Source organism: Oryzias latipes, chromosome 20 (genome assembly GCF_053564925.1).
Source record: "Oryzias latipes strain Hd-rR chromosome 20, Olatipes_Hd-rR_3.1".
Taxonomy (NCBI): domain Eukaryota; kingdom Metazoa; phylum Chordata; class Actinopteri; order Beloniformes; family Adrianichthyidae; genus Oryzias; species Oryzias latipes.
The window spans coordinates 1979964-1999176 of NC_136256.1; the positions used below are offsets into that span (position 1 = coordinate 1979964).

A 19213-nucleotide genomic window follows, 5' to 3' on the forward strand; every position below is an offset into this window, starting at 1 on the left:
TCATCGAGACAATAGATCATTTTTGCTTTTATTTTTACCCCTATTGAATGCTCACAGAGACACGGAAGTAGGGGCAGGAGGCGGCTTTTGCAGCAAGAAGGACGGAGAGCGTACAAGGATGTGAATGAACGTGATTACCGATGCTTTTGTGCTTTTTAAAATAAATAAATCTGATCTCTAAACATCCTCCGTGTCTTCAATGCAATGTAATGAGACACACACAGACAGAAATGTGAAGGTATCTGCTGTAAATCTATGATGTTAATACCAGGATAAATGTTCGGCTAGTTAGCATGTAGCCTGCTAGCCTTCGAATGTAAAGCGACTGCTAAAGAGTATGTTAATAAAAGACAAGTCCTGAATATCATTATTCCTATTCGACCCTAAACTACTAAATCAGCTGCTGTCTGTCTACCGGCCAGCCAGCTGCCTGAATGCTGTAATGACAAGCAAAAGAGCTCTGCTGGTATCTGGTGAATCGTATGGCAAAGCAGCAAGCTTAGGTATCATAAATTTTATGATATTTTTCTTATATTCAGTGAGACAATAACAAATTGATCATTCTTGTTTTTATTTTTCCTTTCTTGTACGAATGTGGGTCACAAAAACACGGAAGTTACCGCTGAAAGTGACTTTTGTGGCCGGATGGAGAGCATATCGTGTTTATGAATGACTGATGTGAATAATTATTCCGTTTGCAAGAATTAATTATTTTTGTTTGCATGAGTTAATCATTTCGGGGGAACGCTATATTATTTTGAGGGAACGGATGTTACGGAGGGAATGGGAAGTACCCAGGCGCAGAGAGGAGAGGAGGCAGGAGGTTGCAGGAGAACGGGGTTTAATAACAAAACTAAAGCTGAAACCAAAACCACTGCATACGGCAGGCAAAACTCGAAACACTAGAAAGACTCAAAACCGGGGTAGAATACAATATGGACCAGCACAGGAGGAAGGGAAAGACAGCACTTAAATACATACAAGGCAACAAGAGACAGGTGGAAACACTCAGGACTGATGGGGCAAGGTAAAACTCGAAACAACAACAAAACAGGAAATACTACAAAATAAAACAGGAAATCAAGGAACAAAACACAAAGTGACTGAAACCGTAACAACGGAATAGTATTTTGTGCAAACAAGATTTTAATTTGTGGGAACGAGTTTTATTTTAATTTTTTCATGTCAGGACATGGGCTCCGTAGTTGTTTGATGAATGTGGTTAAAATAAACTTCCTGTCAAAGACCTACAGCTGAAGCAGAACTGGCTTGAAATATTTCCGTAATACTTCCACATAAAATATGAGCTTCCTTTTTTTATTATTTCACATTTTCTTCTCAGTAATCGTTATTATTTCAGTGTAAACACACGTCCCGGCCTCCGTACACAATCGTGGACGCTTATGTTAGACAGGATCAAACACTCTGCATGCAGTCACGGTTCCGGCCTGCAGGGGGCGTCCTTCTGCCGGCTGTCTGTCACCTTCTTGGCTTTCGAGCTAAAGCGAGAAGAAAATGTCATCTTGAAAGTGAAAGCAGAGCGGAGCCTGCAGCAGGTGTTCCCTCTAACGGCAGGAGCTCCGTGAACGGTGACCGAAGGCTGTCACGTGACAGTGACAGGTCACACTCAGACGTCTCATGTCAGCGCGCCTGCGCCACAGCTCCGTCCTCTCCGCTGGGTGGGTGGAGTTGCTCAGAACCGAGCCGCGGGTTTCCCCCCATCCTGACTGAATGCCGGGGCGCTGAGGCTGAGTCCGGATCGTGAGCTGCTGTGTCTCCAGCGTCCGGCCGCGCGGCATGGAGGAGCGCCCCTGATCCGCGCAGGAGCATCAGCTGTCCTCCCCGTCACGATCCGCACTGACAGGCCTGACCATGTCTGCGCGGGACAAGGGGGTGCTCACCAAAGACAGCGTCAGCCTGCTGCCGTGTTTCTATTTTGTGGAGGTGAGTTTGGGGTCTGAGCTGCGGACGCGGGTGGTGCGCGCGGGAGGCAGCATGGATGGAGGCGCCCGCGCGCATGCACTGACTGAGGAGCGGCTTCCACAAACATTGATGCCATTCGGGTCTGTAGGGTCTACAGAGGAGCTGGACGCACAGCGGAGCTGCTTCTGCGTCCAGGTTCAGCCTCTGCAGACAGGAAAGCAGCAGCGATGCCAGCGTTCCTGCTGTCCTTCAGCCGTGCACGGCGCCGAGCACGCGGACAGATACGTGTCCTCTTTTAGAGCGGCTGAAATGCGGGAACAGGCAGCTTGTGGAAACCGGTGCTCTTCCTCTGCGCGCGTTATGCGCGCTCCACTTCACTGCCGGCCTGTCACGCGCACCCTGGCCTCATGTATTTTGGATCCTGCTTTGATGCAGTCGGCATGACAGCAACATTTCCATGCACGCTTGTCTCAGAAAAAGATTCCACCTGAACACAACCATCAGCTGCAGCCGCTCAGACGGTTCTGGGCCTGACTCACAGACAGCAGGGCCCGTGTAAAGTGGGTCAGTGCTGAGAAGTCACTGCAGCCAGTGGAGGATGGAATCCAGCCTGCTCAGGGTTACTGCATGACTGAGTCGGCCGTTCATCTCATCAGCTGCTCAGGGTGGAGTGCTCCACCGCCAAGATGCATGTCTACCGGTACGCTGTGTGTCTTCACCTGCAACCCGCCTTTCAGATGCTGCGAAGCCTCAACATTGATCCCGACACCAAGAAGCAGCAAATGAAACAGAAAAGTCAATGAGTAAAATGAAGGAAGCTGTCAGCCTCAGTGGAGGCAAAGCTCCCCAGGCTGCTTCTCCTCAAAGCTGCATTAACAGAAGCATGTGAAGCTGCAGAGACACAGAAGATCATATCGTGTGTGACCAAACCAAGGAAGAAGCCTGCCAGTGGAAAAACAGCGGGAAATGAGCTGCTTGACTGGTATCACTTTGTGCTTCAGAGGATTCCCATGTAGCTTAGTGTCCAAACAAGCTGACCTGCCCCCCCAGCACCAGCACCCCCACTCATAGACAAACATGCACATGTGAAAAGCGGAACCCCTGTACAGCTGCAGGTGGATGTCAGTTCTGACTGATCCAGTCCATTTACCCGAATGCTGGATTGGTAACCCCCCCCCCCCCCCCTTCTCTGTTAAGCAACAGTGATGTGGGGCAAAGGAAGTCCAGAAGCACCCGCATGCTGCTCCTCAGCATCAGCTGTGTGTGGGGGGGCTCATCCCGTCAGCCTTCATTCCCCTCAGACCGGAATGACCTGACCTCACAAAGCCAAAGGCATCCCACAGCTTCCAGGGCGTCTTTATGAATCCTCGCCAAGGCCATTCCGAAAAGAACATGTCAACTTTGTGATTCTGTTTTTTCTTTTAAATTGGGAGTGGTTGGTTTGCCTTGTTTGTGGTGTCTCCCACACAGGGATCATATTAAACATGTTGTGTACCCGTGTTCCTATGCAGCTTCCTGGTTACATTCAGGGAAACACTTTATCCATTTAACTAAGAAGTAGTGAAGTGATGTGCCAAATACTTTCCAATAGGATGCTGTATGGAGTTCTGTGGTTCTGCTTTGTTCTCTTCTATACGCTAAGATAAATACTGCAAGCTTGTCAGGAGAGACATCATCATCATCCTCATCATCACAGTGGCATCGCAGGAAGAGCACAGTGTGCATAGAGCTCCACGCTGCTGGCATGACCACAATGACAACACAACCTTCAACACTTTCTGGGACTGTAAAGACTCTGCGGTGGGAATTCAACTACCAGCCTGCTTTATCAGCAGTGCCACAGTGGAAGAGCAGCACTTCCACATCTGTGATGGTTTTGTTCACAGCTTCTGGCAGCGTCACAGCAGCCTTGAGGAACTGTCAGGTGACCAGGGACAGGGCAAAGATTCAATCCACTGAACGAAAAGATCCTGAACCTGGAGAGAAAATGGGGTGAGACTGAGGAGGATGGCTGTTAGCAGATGTAGGGCGACAGAAGGCCAGCGCTGAACACCATCTCCCACAGGAAGCAGAGCTTTTCAGAGGAAGGGAGCAGAAAGAATGAGGAGAATCACTCAGAACTCTCTTTGCCATCGCTCTCTTAAGTCAGTTATTCCTGCAGCATTTTGACTGGTTGAACACTCTAAAACCCTATTTTCTGACACAGTCAGCTGGAATGGTTGTCAACTCATTCTCTAGTCTTTGGTTGACATGGAATGCCCTCTGAACTTTTCAGACACATCTGAACCTGAGACGAATGCTTAGTCTGTACAGTTGAAGCCATGTTTCCATGGTCAGAGGAAAACAGCTGCTCCTTCCCGGCGTTGCTTTGGCGATTTCTTCATCACGGTTCAGGACACACTGCTGAACTGTGTCCAGGGAAGTGAGCTTGTTTGTTTTGTGGGTCAGGTGTTGCTGTCTGTTGTTCACTTGTAGGCCAATATTCCGTCCCTTCAGGATTTCACGATATCCATTGAGATCCCACCAATTCCTGCAGATTTGTCTCGACACAACAGCTTTGCTGCAACTCACCAGAATCTGTAATGTTTCAAACGTTTCCCCATTAAACTGTTGCAGGACTCGGTTAGATGTTTTGCCTTTCTCTGCAGTGTCTTGAATCAGTCTCTGGTGAGACACATCTTTATACCTAACTGGAATGATAAAGATGTGTCTCACTGGAAACCCAGCTTTGTGTTTGATGTGGTTGTGTTTCCACAGCTGTGCTTCTACAAAGCACACCAAATTGTTGGTCCTCCAAAGAGAGACGGCTGGTGGTTTACCTGACTCACCGCTGTGACCCACGAGCCGCTTCACTAAAGCTTCAATGGAATTTTATTCCACAAACTCAGCGTCAGAGCGCTTTTTGACATGGAGGATTCATTTTGTCCCAGAACATGATGCTGTAGCTCTCAGTATTGTGAGTTCTGTTGATAAATGAGTGAATATCTGGCAGGAGTGGATCTGAGCGCTGACTTCTGCCATGAGCCGCATCCGACTCACAGACTTTGGGTCACAGCTGAGCAGACGGGCTGTTACTCTGTGGGTGCTCTTTAGTGAGCCGACTCAGCATTGTTTTGTAAAACAGGTTAGATGAAACCGACGTCTGGGATTGAAATGTGAGTTAAGCTTGAAAAGGAGCAGCTCTTTTTGCTGCGGTCTCAAGTCTTGAAGACATTTTTATAAAATGGCTTTTGACCTGAAGATGTGTGTTGTTTTCTGATGGGTTTGAATCATTTTGTGTGCTTTTGATGATTAAATATACTTTCTGTTGCTTCTGTATTTTGCATTGCTCTTTAACTCTGTCCTTTCGCAGCCCTTGTTGTCTTTAAAGTGTGTTGAAAGTATAGAGTTGGATTTTTGGCAAAAATAAAAATACAAAAATACATTTATTTGGCTAAATGATTGCTTCAAAAAAGACATAAACTAAATAAAAAAAACCTGGTGTTGTGTATTAGAGTTCTGGTTTCAGCCAGTGATAACGTCTGGTCTGCTTCTCTGCTTGCTATCAGGTACAGTTTTGCTGCAATGGGGTCGTTATTTCTGCAGAGGGTTGAGTAGAGTCCCTTTCCAACTTCCTTAACCCTTGTTCTATCTTAGATGACCCCCCCCCTTCCATTGACATGTTCTCCCTACCACGACAAAGGTGGATAAAGGTGGAAAGATTTCATGTAATCCATGGACACCAGTGAAGATCACAAATCATTGAAGAAAAAAAGTTCAGAGCACTGTCTAGTGGGTCTAGTTGACCCAACTACCAACGTTAACGTGCCTAGGATAGCACAGGCGTTACCCCTCAGCCATGATCTTCCCCACTGTTGTGGGCCAATGACCTTTCACCTGTTCTCCTGTAGGTCTCATTATTTTCTGTCTCTGTTCTCTTCATTGTTGGAAGGCTCAGCAGTTTTTTAGGACAAACCGACAAACATTCTATAATCTCAGTCACAAAAAGGAACAGGGTAGATAAAAATACACATTCTTAGTGTAGTTTTGAATAAAAGCAAGGCAATGAAATGTGTGTTTAATATGACTGAGTCTTTTTTGGTTTTATTGTTTTGCTACCACCACATTAGTTGGAGGAGATTACAGAAACTGTTGGATAAAACAGATGAATTCTCTGATAGAATTAAGTGAGAATCACTCCTACAAACACAGATTGACATCCTTATGCCAGATAAAAATATCTAACATGTCTGGAATTTTATTGTGTGGGTTTTGTGGAAGAAAATAGTGAATTTATAATCTTGTTTATGTAACGTTTGTTATCTTTTAAACATGAGAGAAGTATGCATACAGTTGTGCTTTTTTTGTGGATTTGTCAAAGAAAACTGTATGCATAGTGATTGTTATAGTTATACTGTATTAATAATAACTGTTATAAAGACAAAGTATTTGAGCTTTTAGGTTATAGTATCTCAGTAAACAGAATAACTCCTTCCTTTAGTGCTTCTGTTTGTTATTTTCACAATAGGTGCAGAGACACTGAAGTCAGGATGTTTGCGTTGTCCACGCTTGGTTCACCTCTATGCTGATGACCTAATGTTCTTCAATGAGGCCATGTTGGGAACTGGATTGTGCCTTAGTGGTGGATGAAATGAAATACTTCAGGTGTTTTTAAATGAAACCTGCTGATGTAGACGAAGCGTGATGTGACTCACAGCTGACAGAAAGAGTTCACCCACCGCTGGAGCTGTCGGTGTTAGCGAGCACGGATGCTAAATATGCTCTGACTTGTTCACAGTTTTTTGCCGCTTATTCAGCAAGAATTCTAAAGTGTCAGCTGGTTCAAAGCAAATTAAAAAAGGACATGTTTTAGAACTTTGCCATCTTGTGTAGATCATGTGCATTACAGAATGCAGGAGGCTCCTCTGGATCTCATTACCTTCACTCTTTGGAGTTGGAGTGGTTAGGAGCTGTGCTGGTTCAAAGAGGACAGTGTTTCTTGGTGCTTACCCCCTTCATTTTCCAACTGCTGGACAGGATTTGTCACTGAAGGGCACCAGCTCTCAGTGCACCGCACACTGAAGAGACGACAAGTCAGCTGCAGCCCTGAAGCAGCCAAGCATTCATCCAAATCAGACGCTCGTGCAAAGCATTGGAGCATTAGACGCGGTCGACTGGGAATTAAACTCCAGCTTTATTATTCTGACTTCATTTCAAAGATGGGAATGAATCCCTGTGATGTTATGTTCTCAGCACAGATGAATAAACATGAGTTCTGTGCTACTTGTGTGCAACATGGGGATGAGGACAATGAATTCAGCTGCTGGAGATGGGGTGTGGGGTGCAGTTAAATGTTAATTCCTCATTTTGGTCTGTATGAATTGTGCTCACTATAAAGTCAAATGAGCATAACCAGTGAACCATAAGGGTATGGCTGCAAAAGCTTCTCTGCCTGTGGATCAAGTATTGATCCTTTAGAGTTATTCAGAGCTTCTGGTATCGTTCCTGTGACCTCTGACCAGATTTTCTGTCCATCTTGATCCACAGCTGCCGATCCTTGTATCGTCAGTGGTCAGCCTTTACTTCCTGGAGTGGACGGACGTGTTCAAACCAGTTCAGTCTGGCTACAACTGTCATGACCGCAGCCTGAGCCTGCCCTACATCGACCCTCACCATGAGGCTATCCCCCTCCTGATGCTGCTGAGCCTGGCCTTTGCTGGACCGGCCATCACAGTAAGTCGGACTGGAGTGGATTTTTAAAGCCTATTAGCATATTAATGCATATTTTGTAGCTCTGGTACTTTCAGTTGACATGATGGACTGTAGACTTAATTATAAAGCAGCGTGATAATTTAAATATAAGCATTACCAAGAGCTAAAGTGTTTCTAAAAAGTTTTAAAATGGTTTTAAAATAACAATGTTTCATATTCATCCACATTTCTTAGTTCTAACCAAATCAAAAAAACGGTGGATTACAAATCTTCATATGTGATCTTGTTCCTGAAGGACACCTGGTTAAAAATCAGGTTTCATTGGATTACATGTGCAGAAGGAACCAGGTCAGCAGCTTTCCTGCTTTGAAAAACCTACTTTCTGGTTTACATGAGACTAAAAAAAACGATTTTCTTCTAGAAAAATGGGTAGTGAAATATTCGCATTCAGTTTTTAGAAAAATCGTAGAAAAATATAATCTGCATAATAATCTGGAAGGTGCTGTACAGCTGAAATGTAGCTCCATTTACAAAACTCCAAGAATCACGAGTATAAATGGCATCAAACAGTCCTGCCGCGTCTCTGTAAGACGTGAAACACGTGCGGTTCTGCCTTCACAGATCATGGTTGGAGAGGCCATCCTGTTCTGCTGCCTGTCGCAGAAGAAGAACGGCGCCACGGCGGAGGCCAACATCAACGCCGCCGGATGCAACTTCAACTCCTTCATGCGCAGAGCCATCCGCTTTGTTGGTAGCGACATTCCTCCTGTCCTCCACACAGCAGCTTCATATCATGAGTGACTGTGAGCATGTCTGACCAGAAACCAAAATTACTGGGGTCTCAGTTTAGACAGACTTTTGGAGCTCTAAGGTGGTTTTGTCTTTTCCAAACAGAAATGATTAAAGCATTTCTGAACTTTCTGATGACGTGCAAAGCTCTCGCCCTGTCAGCACATCTGATGCGTCCCGTTGAGTTAAGCTTCTGTCCTCACGTTCACAGGAGTTCATGCCTTTGGACTTTGTGCCACAGCCCTGATTACAGACATCCTCCAGCTGATGACTGGCTACCCTGCACCTTACTTCCTCACTGTGTGCAAGCCCAACTACACCACACTGAGCCTCAGCTGTGAGCAGAACCCCTTCATCATGGAGGACATCTGCTCTGGAGCAGATCCCAAAGCTATCACCCAAGGCAGGTGAGCAACAAGGCAAACAGCCAAACAGCTTCATAACGTACTCAAAGTCCCACTCCAACTTTAGTTTTATCTTCATTTTATGGTGTTTCCAGTGGGTTTTTAATTAAAGTGATGCAAAATGAAAAACCAGTGTCGTTTTCTAGGACACACTTTCAGCAGAGCGGCAGGAGTTCCTTAGGAATTCACCTGAGGTTACCATCGTCCCTTCGTTTTAACTCTCCGCTAGCTTACAGCTCCTCACAACCCCAAGCTAACATCAACGGCCCGACAAAAATGGCAGCAAAATCAGATCCATCCATCCGTCCAGTTCTGATCCAGATTCCAGCTCAGACGAGGAAAACAAAGACGTTGATGGATCTGTTGGTCTGCAGGTGGAGGATCAGAATGGAGCAGAGCAGGAAGACCGCTTCCTGTTGATTGTTGCTTCCACGTAACAATACAAGCTTTTTCCAACTGCATTTCCTTTAGTCCTGATTCATCACAGTTTGAATGAAGAAATCCTCAGATACACAGTTTTGATCTTAAGTTCTTTTATATCTGTCCTCCATCATGAGGAAAATGCTACAAGAACATGTTAAAAACACCAGAAACACCTTTTTTACGGGAGTGGGTGTTTAAGAAAAACAAGGTATCATAAAAAAACCAAGAAGACAGACTCACGATGTCATGTGGACACAACGCTAGAAGTTATAAACATAGGCGGAGCTAAGATCAGACCACGGGCTGATTTCCTAAAGCTTCTAAAAACTTTACCCAGAGCTTCTAACTTTGCTGAAAAGTTCAAATGAAAAGTTTTGGCTTGAAGAGAAAATGAAAGCAGAACAAGAGGAACAGAAGGAGACCCTTCAAGAAAGCCATCGTCCAGCAGAGGACAGGTGTTGGGGCTATGTAGTTATCATTGCTTACACTCTATCTCCATCACATGTAGTTCTTGTCTTTGTTAAACAAAAAGTCATAACCCTGACCCCCCCCCCCCCCCCCCCCCCCCGTTCATCATTTCAACACGTTATAAGTAAACACGGATGAATGGAAGGTACAAACGTGGAGCAGGGTTACAGGGCATCAAAATGTCACCGCTTGCTTTTGACATTTTCAGTGAATACGATGCCTTTGAAGGAGGAGGGGGGGGGGTCCTCTTCAGCTTGTTGGACGGATCAATGGCTGTGTGATGGCTTTTGCTATCATAAACTCGACACATGTTGTAAAAAGACAAAACAGGCAGAGAACGATGAGTTTAGGGGTCAATCATTTCAACGGGAGGTGCCAGCATGGGCCAGACGGAAACCAGGACCAGATGTCACTGGTGGGACTGGCACCAGGACTAGCAGACTTAATGCAGGCTTGCAGCTTCGTTATGTCCTGTCCGTCACTGGGTTCACTGCACCCAACCCAACTTTCAGCCTTCACCTGCAAGCTTTGGACTGTCCGCCCAAAAATAGAGCTGTCATCTTAACTTCTGAGTGTAGAAAATGAAAATGGTTTGGAATACAGAAGGCATGAGTCAGGCGATCTCAGTGGGTCATGATTTCCACTGCATGCCCAGGTTTTTAAGTACAGTTTTGTTGATCTGAGTATGCTTTTTGTTTAAAACAGCAGAGTTTAGGTGTCTTGCTCAGCATTCCCTGTTGGATGCAGGATGGAACATTTTATTTGTGGTCTACAAATGCTCTAAGACCTCTTATAAAACTGGATGGATTCATGCAGAAGCACAGCAGCATGAGTCTGTGTGTAAATGAATTTTTTATGACTCCACAGATGCTGCACATAAAAATGAAAGATACGCTCATCTCTGCACGTACAGTGAGTAAGAGCTGGGCTCTGGTTTATGGAAGCGACGATGTAGAGGTGTCAGAAGTAGGTCACTGGGTGGAGCCATGAGAGAAATTGGGCCACTGGTTCCCTTTCCCTCAAGCGGAGCATTTAGCTGCAGCTCACAGCAGAGCAGACTGCATGCTTGTCTCATTTTTAAATGTAGACAGGCAGGAATCATGAGAGCAAAGCTAAAGGATGTTAGCCGACTCACAGTTCTGCTGCTCTATGTCTTTCAGAAAATCGTTTCCATCGCAGCATGCTACCCTTGCCTCCTTTGCTGCCGTCTATGTTTCGGTGAGTATTTGTAGAAATAAAGTGACAATAAGAATACAAAACGTTTGAAGCCTCGCGTTTACCATGTAGGGAATAAGGCTCTATAATGCAACCACAAGGCGGTACAATCCAGCGCTGTTGTGTGTCATTTCCATACATATGGAACTGCACTTTTCAATGGTGTGCCTAAAAGAAATTCATGGTCACACCAGTGGACCCAGCCATCCTGTGAAAAAAAAACGATCTAAAGACTCTGTTATCGTTAATAATATGTTTCCTCTGAGTTTAAAAAGGGCTATAACTTTCTTTATAGCTGGATGGAGGACGATGATGATGGTTGGTGTGGGCGAGGAAGACGGAGAGAGTTAGATGTAGTTGATTCTGTGTGGAGACCCCTGAAGGGGGCAGCAGAAAGACAAAGAAAAGCAGTCAAATGAAATACTTTCATCCAGATAATATTCAAATCTTGTAAATGATAATAAACAAGTCCCGATGGTTTCGTCTTGTGTTTTTGCGTTTGACTTAAAAATATCTGAAAGTCAGAATTTTAAAAGAACAAATTGTCCAAAAAGACAAAGATGGAAAGTTGATGGTTTAAAATTGGATGTCTTTGCTGTTGACAGATGTACTTCAACAGCACACTCACGGACTCTTCCAAGCTGCTCAAACCTCTGCTGGTCTTCTCATTTGTGATGAGCGCCATCATCTGTGGGCTGACCAGAATTATTCAGTACAAGAACCACGCTGTAGACGTCTACCTGGGATTTCTGATTGGAGGTGCGATTGCCGTGTACCTGGTAAGCCTCCTTTAACCTCTTTCTGTGGATTCATGATACAGTATGAAGATACGAGGAGTTAAGGATCAACAGGTGATTGAATAATTCCAAATCCATGTTTGAACTTGATTGTGGTGAAATAATCAAAGCTCTTTTAACTAAAACCTATGACTATTACATTGTGCAATAATGATTACTGAAGTGTTTTAATTATAATCAATAACTATTGATTTTCTTGACTTGATCTCCAACGTGTAGCAATAATTACTGGTTTAATGTGATCATGTGTTTTTTTATATAATGGTTTCTGTTTACTGAAATCATGAATTAATGTTTTTATGTATCAAAGCAGTTGATAGATTGAGGTGGAAAAGGATGATTCGCTGTGGAGATTCCCTGATAGGAAAAGCCGAAAGAGAAAGAATGTATCAATGCATTTCATCATTTCTGTAATGAAATTGATAAATCTGTGGGATTTTTTTCCTGTATTGACTACAATTAATGGTTAAAAACAAAAAATAAAAATGAAATCAAATCAAAAATCAATTCTGTGTTTGGGCCTGAAAGCTGACGAGCCTCCTAAAGGCTGCAGCAGAAACAGCTTCCTGTGGATTCTGTAGAGTTTTTGAACATGAAAGATCCATATGACACACCTGAATCCCCCCCCTTACATGTTGCTTAAGTGTCCACTGCACTACAACATGTCGCCCGCAGCATGCCTGTAGAAACATTTTCGCCTTACGGACTCACCAAGCTGTCTATGGCCGTTGTAGTTCATGCAGGTCACTTGCATCATGCATGGCGCGTACAGGTTTCCCCCTTTTTCACCTCAGACAGCCCATATGCAGCCGTGACTAAGAAGACAAATCAGAGAGGATTTAGGAATGTTGGCCTAAACGAACATGGAGGAAACACGGATGCTGTGGATGCAAATAAATGACTTTAGCTCAGATCATCTCTGTTTGTCTTATCTTGTCACAATCGTAAAGGTCGGCCACTGCAAAGGCTGTTTGCACTGTCAAAGTTGATGTGAGGATCACACTTGACTTCAAATAAGCCTTTGGTGTTCCTGTGTTTTTGTGTCACTAGGGTCTGTATGCAGTTGGAAACTTTCAGTCTAGTGAAGAGACCGGCAGCACCCCCCCTCTGCTTGTACATCAGCCCTCTTGCTCCATGCCCCACCTAGGCCAGGAGACCATTCTCCATCACCTACAGGTCAAAGCTGGCATGGTGAGTGAGCCGGGCATGCCCACCTCCCACTCTGAAGGCGTGCTCCACCAAAGCCTTCAGCAGAGAGCGGACGAAAGCCTCAAACGCTCCAGTGCAGATTTTGAGGTCATCTCCCCCTGCAACCCTCATAACAAAGACGCTGTCATGACTTTTAGTCACACCCTCCCTCGCGTTCACACCCCTCAAGCCATCTCGATGTACGAGGAAGCTGCCAGACGTCACATTGCCACTCTTCACCACGCCTCAATGGACTCCAGCCGCTCCAAACAGCTTCTGTCTCAGTGGAAGAGTAAGAATAACAACCACAAGTGCTCCATGCTGGTGTCCGAGTCCTTTTCGTCCTCTGTGGACTCTGCGTCTGGCCAGTCCTCCCAGCATGCACACCACCACGGCAGCATGGAGTTTCGGTCCAGCTCTGAACCCTCTGCAGTGAGCCTAAACGGAGGTCTCGACAGCCACGCATACATGTCCAGCCTGCCCCCGGGTACTAGTACCACTCTGCCTACTAACTGCAGTGGCATAGCAGGAGGAACCAGGATATCCATGCAGTCCAGACCGGGCTCCTCACAGCTAGTCCACATCCCAGAGGAGGCCCATGAGCCTTACAGCAGCACCTCCCAGAAATCAATAGGAGATGGAGGTAGTGACAGGATGTCAGCGGTAAACAGCACCGCTCAAGCTAACTGGCAAAGGGCAGCAGATATGGCAGCAGTGTGCAGGACTAACGGAAACATACCAAACAGTCAGCCTCGAATCATGCAGGTGATTGCCATGTCCAAGCAGCAGGGGCTACTACAAACACATTCCAAAAGCTTAGATGAGAGCAGCATTGGTGTGAACAAGAATGGAAGTAGCCAGGGTGCTCCTCATTGCAGGGCACCCATTGATCAAGACCTCACCAGCAACACAGGCTCCGGTTCACTGGGCAGCACCTCACGCAGCATTTCAGGGAGCACTGGAGCCATTGTGAGGGTAGAGGCCCACCCTGAAAATAGCAAACCAGTGATTCAACCTCCATCCACAGATGGCAGTGGATCATGGAGATGGCGCTCCCTGGATCATGGCACTGGAGCTGGCGCAACCCCCGGGACCGCTGCAGCAGGTCAGAGACAGTCCTTTGAGCACAGTGATCAGAACGTAGACTCAGAGAGTTCAGACTCGATACGTGAAGGCTCAATCGATAGGAAGAGATGCAATCACATCGTTACCACGGCTTCCGCAGTTGGAAACACACCTGTAGTTACTGTCCACACCCAGAGCAGTAGCACCAGCCAGTCAGAGCAGAGACCCAACCCACAGAGTCTTTCTACCATACGGGTCACTCCGGGAGACGGAGGAGGTTCTGCGTCCGGAGGTGGTGGAGAGACCGCCTCAGAAACCCCTTCAGTTGCTTCCAGTCGCGAGTCAACACTGCGAAGAAAAGGGAACAACAGGATCATGGTTCCAGAGAGAGCCAACAGCCCGGACATTGCTCGAAATGTTTTCTACAAGGGAACATCCATGACCCCCGCATTCAAAGACTAAAGTCTAGAGAGACATGGTGGTCCGATCAAGATGTAGCCAAAAAGATCGGAAAACTGGTAAAAAGCCAGCTGTCACTGTAAATGGTCAGAGTACATAAGTTATGAGGTTTTCCATAGCATGATTTTGTACTAGTTTACACTAAAGCACAAGCATTTAAGTCTTGTAGAAGTTCTCACTGTGTGCTGTGGTCATGCCCAAAAAACCCTTGTTGGTGTTGAGTCTGTGCCTGTAGTTTTTACTGGAGGCAAACATTTCCTTACAGTCATGCAGGTTGAAGAAATAATGATTATATATACATATATTGAAATATATATATATACATATATAAACACTTGGAAAGAGTTTCTCTAGCTAGTTGTAGATTTCTAAAAAAGAATCAAAACAGTTCCATTCAGACTATGACTATGTAACAGGTGTTACGTCTCATCATTGTAAGTGGTGTGTATACCTGAAGGTGGTGCTACACTGTTTGATAAAACCCAGAAAAATTCTATAATTGTAAAAGTAAAAAAGTCTTTTGTAAAACTTTAAAACGATGACTTCAAATAGTTTCTATTTTCCATGTTTTCTGCTCAGAAACGACAAATTCAACAGAAAACAGTTTGAACCGAAGTGTGCTTAGCCTCCGTCCTGTAGCAATGAAAGCAATGCTGCGCCTTGCACTGAAACCAATGTTTACTTTGTGTGAGGTTTGCCAAAATCCTCAATCTGTGTGGCTCTGAAACCCGTAGACATACAAAACCTTTCAGCACTAAAAGGAGAAACAGCACTGACATTACAACAGTGTTTGTCACAGCACTGACAGTAGGTGGCAGGGACTACACCAAAAAAAGTTCAGAAAAAAAGCTTGGCTCCCAGATAAAGGAAGTCTAGTGAAGAAATAAAAAGTGTGTTTTATATTTTCCACTGTGATCTGACTTGTAGCACATTGTTGTCTTCGGTTTTGGATTCTTTGGAGGACTTGGTTCAGGGAGGCACCCTGCTCTGTTCAGCTCTCATCAATGGCTAAAGTGCTCCGCGGTACAGAACCAAGTGTACTGGGGCACGGTACGGACCACCTGATGGGAGTCGGGAGGTTTCACACACATTCAGCATTCCCAAGCATGGTCAAAGTTCACATTTTTAGTTTTTCTCCTAAACCCAAAGAATGAGTTGTACAACATAAACTCAAATAAAGTAGAAGAAAGCAAACTAATATTGTGGCCACATCTGATGTCAACCAGGCATCTCCTAAATTGTGCGTTGTGTGCTTTTAAATAAATACATGAATTAGTAGCACAGTTTGCTCTGAACATTAGCAGCAGTGCTAACTTGACTTCTTTGTAGCATTTGTGTGATCAGCATCACGTCATGACATCCTAATACCTCGTTGTAATAATCAGCAGTGTGTTGGAGGCTCTGCTGAGGAGGAGTGGGCCACGTTGCTGATCTGATCCCCCTCAGTACTTGCATGAGCTGAACCAGCAGCGAAGTCGGGCTGTGATTTCCCTCTGTGCCATTCAGTAACCAGCAGCTTTTTACTGTGACTGTTGTTCCACTGTTCTCTGAGCGTGGAGACGTTTGACAGTTTCACTTATCAAGTCTAAAATATTATACTATGAATTTGTTTTCATGTTGCAGAGTAAAAATGTTTAAATACTTGAAATTTTGGCACACGTGTTATTGTAACCACCATTTCAATACCGGTGTGACGATCTGTGGAGATTTCCAAAGCCAGGAGTTTGGGATCAATCATATTCTGTATATGATCAATATATTTTGCTTTATGTTTAACATGATTTAGCATTTCCCAGATGAAGTTGCATGTTTCACAGTGTGTTTTAATGATGACTTTACGAAGCATTATGCAATTTAATTGTGTTTTTGTGTGTGTGAGTATTTCATAGTGTAAAAATCTTTTAATGAAAGTACTGTTTTGCTTTAAGGCATAGCACAGGTTTTCTCTCCTTCTGTATTCAGTTATTTGAAAAGTGGCCATACCATCCTGTGAAAACACCCAAATGTAAAGAGAACCTGGGACCAGGGAAGTGATGCTTTCCCACAAAAAAGACTGTTTTGTTTATAAGCTGGAATGACTGACGGTAAAGCGGGCCATCACTTTTAGAATTCTCTTACTGAATTTGACACATTTGTACTTCCAGTATGCAGCAGGATCTCAGTGTTTTCTTCCATTTTCTACTGTAGCATTTTTGACAAACCTTCTGAATGACCGTTTTTCTAAAGGATACTTTAAAATCTGAAACGGAACCAGTCAATGTGCTTTTAATGCACACAGTCGTACACCATCTTGGCTCCTAAACAGATGTTGAGTATCTTATTTACACAGCTTTGGGAACATCCAACTAAAGGTTTGACATTTGTTGTTATTTGCATTTTCTTTTATTCTAAAAGATGAGGAAAAAAAAAACAGAGATCATTCTTCCCTCGAATAAGGAATCTTCCCAAAAAGATGCCACAGTTAAGTACCGCTTTCTATCTGCAGAAACAATGACTTGTTGGTCCAGAAGCACAATCCTTAGCAGATGCCCCAGACGATCTACAAATATACAGATTCCAACAGTTACACAAAGATGCCTGCATTAGGTATTGGACCTAAACTCTGACAAACGTCTCTGCTCCACCATCAGTTGAACCCAGTCTGATCAAACCCACATTTCCCATTTCAGCTGTAGCTTCTATTTGCAAGAACAATCATTTGTCTTCAACAGTTAATCGACAAATCCTATTAGCTGATCATCAGTCAACCTTCAGGTGGGCTGACTCCGCCTTAGTCCAACTAAATCAAAGTTCTGTTTTAAAAAAAAAAGTTTAATGCTAACTTCTGACGGCAGTCAAATATTAATACCAGTTTTAACATTTATGTGAAAGAAGCAGCAGCCTCTGTGATGTGTGAAACTAACAGGATTTTTGAGTTTGCTTTTAATGAAGGCCTCAAAACTGTGCCTGTTGACGTTTAAACATGAATGCTGTCTTAATGAACCGGCCACAGCAGTTTTGTGTGTTGATGGGAGTCAGCAGGTCCAGCAGCTCAGAGCATTCAGATGAGCTGAAGAGGCACTGCTGCCAAAAAAAAACAGAAAAGTGAAACCAGAAATCACACAGATTCCAGCTGTCACTTTGAGACGGTACAAGGTTATGTTCAAAGTTACCTCAGCCATATTTCTTCTCCATTCTGATGTTCATTTTAATCTCCAGAGGCTGATCTTCCCCATGTCTGCATGACGAAGAGCCGCTGATGGCTGGTTTGGTTTTTGTCACGTTTTTCTCACAGAGCTCTGGTTGAGAGTGTCTATAAATGTTGATTGAGTACAAAATCTGAAGGGAAGCTCTGTCAAATGGACAGATTGTCTGGAAGGCATATGCAACACAACATCCTGAAGTGATCGATCCAATGAGTAGCAGAGCAGATGGTCATGCATGTGTGCATCCATGTCTCTGGACAATTAATGCTTACCGATAATGTGATCAGCCATTTCTGTTCTATGCATCCTAAAAATAAAAATACCTACATATCTTTGCTGTCATGTGAGGAAAAAGAAAATCTTCCTCTGGTTTATTAACCTGATTTGATCAAATATGAATCATTTGAAAGCAACTGAAACTCAAGTTTGATGCAGCAAGTCTACCACAGCTGTCAAAGTTATGTCAGACATGAAATATTGGAATAAATGTTTATTATACAGACGTGTAGACTCTGAAGCTTTTGTTCTAAGTGTTTGACATTGTACAACTTATTGGATGTTCTATGATAGACACATCTATCATATTTAATGCCTTTTGTCAGCCTCCATCAACTAGAACCTGGGGACAGTTGATGGTACGCAGACGGGGCATTTCCGCTTAAGAAAAACTCTTTGCAGTATGCTAGCACACTGTTCTCTAGATAAGTTCATGAACAAAATGTTACTTTCAATACACTACAAGTTCACATGACAAATGAGTCGGGATTCATCTGGAGTGGTCTCCACTCAATGCAAAGCTATCGATTGCCCCTTCTGTTACGTCCACAAACATACAGGTCTAGGGCTGGAGGGTACGTAACATAAAACACGCAATGGATGACTTTTAGGGTTTTTTATTGAAAAAGGAGGAGGAGGGGAGGTAGGACCAAGGTTGGGCCAAATGAATTAAATAAATAGAACAAACCCGGCCTGGCTATCACAGCGATCGATCGATCGATAGTTCTGATTATGTCTAATAGTGCTGTATGCGATGGAGATGTCAATTTCCATGCGGGAACCTCCCAAATGGATAAATAAAGTTATCTATCTATCTATCGATCGATCGATAGATAGATAGATAACTTTATTTATCCATTTGGGAGGTTCCCGCATGGAAATTGACATCTCCATCGCATACAGCACTATTAGACATAATCAGAACTAAAACAAGAAAACACAAGTCTTATCAACTTACATAACAGAAAACAAGCTACATGAGGTGTACAGGGTACCCTGTCTTACCTGTCCACAAACCTCCCACACTCTCCAGTCTAAAGGGACATAACATTCATTTGCATTGTGATCCAGACGAGCTCCTTTCCCAAGTAATCCATGGGAGCCCATATGCAGGCCTGGTGGCTCCGGGGCCTGATTGCACAGCTCGTCAGGTGTCCACCAGGTGTCTTCACTCAGCACATGCAGAGGAAGGAAAAAAGAAAGACAATGAAGAACCCCTGCATGTAACACCTTCCTTGTTATATTTACTTTTTAAATCTAAATGTATGCCGGTAAACATTCTACAGAAGTTGTTCTGTTCAACTAAAAAGGTTTTTAAAAAGCTGACAGA

General features: G+C 44.2%; 1 protein-coding gene across 2 annotated transcripts; it reads left to right on the top strand.

The window, feature by feature from the left end:
- Positions 1 to 1447: 1447 nt before the first annotated feature.
- plppr4b (phospholipid phosphatase related 4b) lies at positions 1448 to 18109 on the top strand. Of its 2 annotated transcripts, none has more exons than XM_011473565.4 (7): positions 1448 to 1944; positions 7450 to 7635; positions 8236 to 8365; positions 8615 to 8810; positions 10859 to 10916; positions 11519 to 11692; positions 12761 to 18109. In XM_011473565.4, exons 1-7 carry the CDS (start codon positions 1873 to 1875, stop codon positions 14423 to 14425), a joined length of 2481 nt encoding a protein of 826 aa, XP_011471867.1. In that variant the 5' UTR covers positions 1448 to 1872; the 3' UTR covers positions 14426 to 18109. The 2 variants fall into 2 exon arrangements, with proteins under 2 accessions (XP_011471867.1, XP_078795060.1); XM_078938934.1 differs by having other exon boundaries at positions 1699 to 1944; positions 8236 to 8417.
- Positions 18110 to 19213: the final 1104 nt, after the last annotated feature.

What these genes read in the sequence shown, in the direction of transcription:
- plppr4b (XM_011473565.4), top strand. Translation starts at nt 1,873, where the DNA reads ATGTCTGCGCGGGACAAGGGGGTGCTCACCAAAGACAGCGTCAGCCTG. An exon ending in CGTGTTTCTATTTTGTGGAG is followed by an intron (nt 1,945 to 7,449) that starts GTGAGTTTGGGG and finishes CTTGATCCACAG; the next exon opens with CTGCCGATCCTTGTATCGTC. An exon ending in AAAGCTATCACCCAAGGCAG is followed by an intron (nt 8,811 to 10,858) that starts GTGAGCAACAAG and finishes TATGTCTTTCAG; the next exon opens with AAAATCGTTTCCATCGCAGC.